This window comes from Sinocyclocheilus rhinocerous, unplaced genomic scaffold, assembly GCF_001515625.1.
Source record: "Sinocyclocheilus rhinocerous isolate Xijiao unplaced genomic scaffold, SAMN03320098_v1.1 scaffold749, whole genome shotgun sequence".
NCBI classification, from domain to species: Eukaryota; Metazoa; Chordata; class Actinopteri; order Cypriniformes; family Cyprinidae; genus Sinocyclocheilus; species Sinocyclocheilus rhinocerous.
Genome location: NW_015653466.1, coordinates 1,680,948 through 1,683,742, shown reverse-complemented (window position 1 = coordinate 1,683,742; position 2,795 = coordinate 1,680,948). Strand labels below are relative to the sequence as shown.

Genomic DNA, 2,795 nt, shown 5'->3' with positions numbered 1-2,795 from the left:
CCCACAAGGATAGCAAACCAGACGTGTGTGTGTGTGAGAGAGAGAGAGAGAGAGAGAGAGAGAGAGAATGTGTGGCAATGAGCTGCATTGCACCATAGACTTAGTTCCTACACACACCTTCAGGAAGTCTCGGTCCTTTTGGGCCTCTCAGCAGAATGTGCTGTTCAGTGTCCTGTGACAGTTTGGACTGAGAGAACGTGATCATGTTTATTTAAATGTGTGTTATTTATGGGTTTCCCCTTTTCACCTTAAATAATTTATAATGTAAGCATATTGTGGACGTGTTTTGTTTACATTTGTTACTAACCTAAGATAACATTTTCTGACCGAGTTATACACTGCATTAAGTACCGAGCCATTGTTCATTAAAGCCAAAACAACGGCTTTCCAGTGTAACGAGAAGTGAAGGTATTTGTGATCAATTATAAAGCTACATTTTACCGTAATTTGCAGTAAAATGCCCGCCAAAAGTAATTAAGGCACTCATGGGGTTAAAAATACTGTAATATGACGTAGTGGTCGGATTAGCCAATCAGGCTGTAGGGGCGTGGTAAATCTCGGAAGCATAGGGCGGAGCTTCACGGCAGCGTTTAGCTGGCACGAGAGTTTGCTTTATGTGAGTAACTGAAACAAGTATGCAAATATTATAGTGCGGGAATTGTTGCGATATGATAATGCAACGAGGAAGCTTGTGTAAATAAATTATTTCATATGTTTAATGACGTGTTTGAGCAAATGTAAAAATCTTGATGCACTTCACATCCTGATTGAACTATTGAAATTGATTGTCATGAAAACAGACCACAAGCTCCTCATATTTCCTTAATATTATATATATATATATATATATATATATAATATTAAGGAAATATGAGGAGCTTGTGGTCTGTTTTCATGACAATCAATATATATATATATAATATATTCCTTGATATATAATCAAGTATTTTGTTGAATGCATTGTGAAATGGTGATAAAGTAATTTATCAAACGTATTTATTCTGTTTTATTCGTATCACAGAGAATTACATCTTTGATATGTTAATAATCTGTAAGTTTGACTATGCAATGCATGACTACTGTTGTCTATGAAACAGCTTTGGTAATATTCTCTGAAATACAGTTTAAGCTTACATTTAATCCAGTTTCTTATGCTGCTTAATTTTGGAAATCAAGTTGTCTGCAGAACAAGAACACTCCCGATGTAGTGACAACTGACCCATTGCAGGTTTGAAGACAGACTAACCAATTAGTGTGTATCATCTTAACCTGCAGGTTCAGCTTTCATGACTCCAAAATGGGAGCTGGTATCTCTACCTCGATGGGAGATGACGGCATACTGGATTCTCTCCTTCTCCTCCCATCTCTATTCTTTCTACCAGTTGCACAGGTTTTCTAAAGGTGAGCTGCCATCTGCCCAGAACAAAATGCAATTCTCCAGCTTACAAAAAAGGATCTCAGGAATCTTAGATCTCAGTAATGATATGATTTCACAATACTTAATTATCAAAGGAAAACAGATTCAAATCCCAAACCTAATATATACTTATACTTAACCCTCATCCGTCCCTCGGGTCATTTTGACCCAAAAAGTCTTTTCAAAAAAATTCTAAAAATCGTGTGTTGATCGTACCGGTCCAAGATTTCTTTACTTCGTTCACACTTGCACCGGGAATACACACACAAAAAGTTGAGTGGATTCGAGGAGTTTAAATGGGTGCAATAAAAAAAGTAGCAAAAGGGTCATTTTGGCACAAACACACACATGGTACACACACTCTCATAGAACACATTGTAATATTTTTCATGTTAATGCTGGGATACGACTGTCATTTTTTCCATTTTTTTTTACTTAACACAGTTAGATTTGAGTGATGTGGTGAAGACCAATGAGTTTATATCATATTTATATTTTTAAAAATATATTATATATTTATTTCATATTTATGTAATTGTATGAATATGCATACGTTTAGGTTATAATTCAGTTAGAATTTTTTTTTTTACAAAATTTGGATTTTGTAATGTTTCAATATATATTTTAATCCATAAACAACCAAATTGAAGCCTTAAGATTAACTAATTTCTCGTTTCACTTGTTTTGCTCATTTAAAAATCTCCTTAGGGTTCTATAGGCCCCTCTAGTGGCTGTAACCATAAAATGCAATTTTATGTAATTTTTCTCCACCAGATAGCATCAGAGACACTCAGTGACTCAATTCCAAGGCCATCTGTTGGTTTTTGATGAAACAGGACTGAAATTGTCTTTCTTTGTTTTGTTTTTTTGGTGAAATAATGTACAAAAGCTGCTTATTTGCTTATGTTTTCTTAAAAATATCCAGAATAAAAGGTAAATATGATCAAAATCACCAAAAAATAATAGAAAAACCTACATAAAAAATTAGAAAAAAATATATATAAAAATGTTCCAACATAAGCTTTCTGGACCAAAAATAAAATTAGTGTCATTTTTGGCCTTCGGGTCATTTTGACCCACGAGGGACACTTTTGTTATAGGTTCTTGAGGGACGGATGAGGGTAAAGAATAAGCTAAAAAATTTGCAACAGAACAAGATGCATATTGCATAACCATTAGACAGCCACCACCCCACAAATTTGTCCGCTAGACATAAACAAAACATATGAATTGTTTTCAGTGAATACCATATACCTGTTCAGTCATTTATTTGGATGAAATTAATATAAAATAAAAATTTTTGCTGCATTTTTAGTGCACACATGGGCTTTACTCTATGACGTGTCCGCTTGAAAATGGCTGCTGTGGTGTGTGTGTG

At 34.5% G+C, this 2,795-nt stretch overlaps 1 protein-coding gene across 4 annotated transcripts in view; it reads left to right on the top strand.

Annotated features, from left to right (window-relative positions):
• Nucleotides 1–2,795, top strand: part of LOC107716018 (protein-cysteine N-palmitoyltransferase HHAT-like) — a 43,579-nt gene that overhangs the window by 2,169 nt on the left and 38,615 nt on the right. For 3 of the 4 annotated variants that reach the window (XR_001637159.1, XM_016522329.1, XM_016522327.1), the window contains exons 1-2: nucleotides 546–616; nucleotides 1,276–1,401. Coding sequence is in view for 3 of the 4 variants with exons in the window: in XM_016522329.1 (XP_016377815.1) it covers nucleotides 1,287–1,401 (115 nt within the window). In the remaining variant the exon portion in view is untranslated. Of the gene's footprint in view, nucleotides 1–545; nucleotides 617–1,275; nucleotides 1,402–2,795 lie in introns of those variants that run through there. The other variant, XM_016522328.1, reaches the window with a different exon arrangement.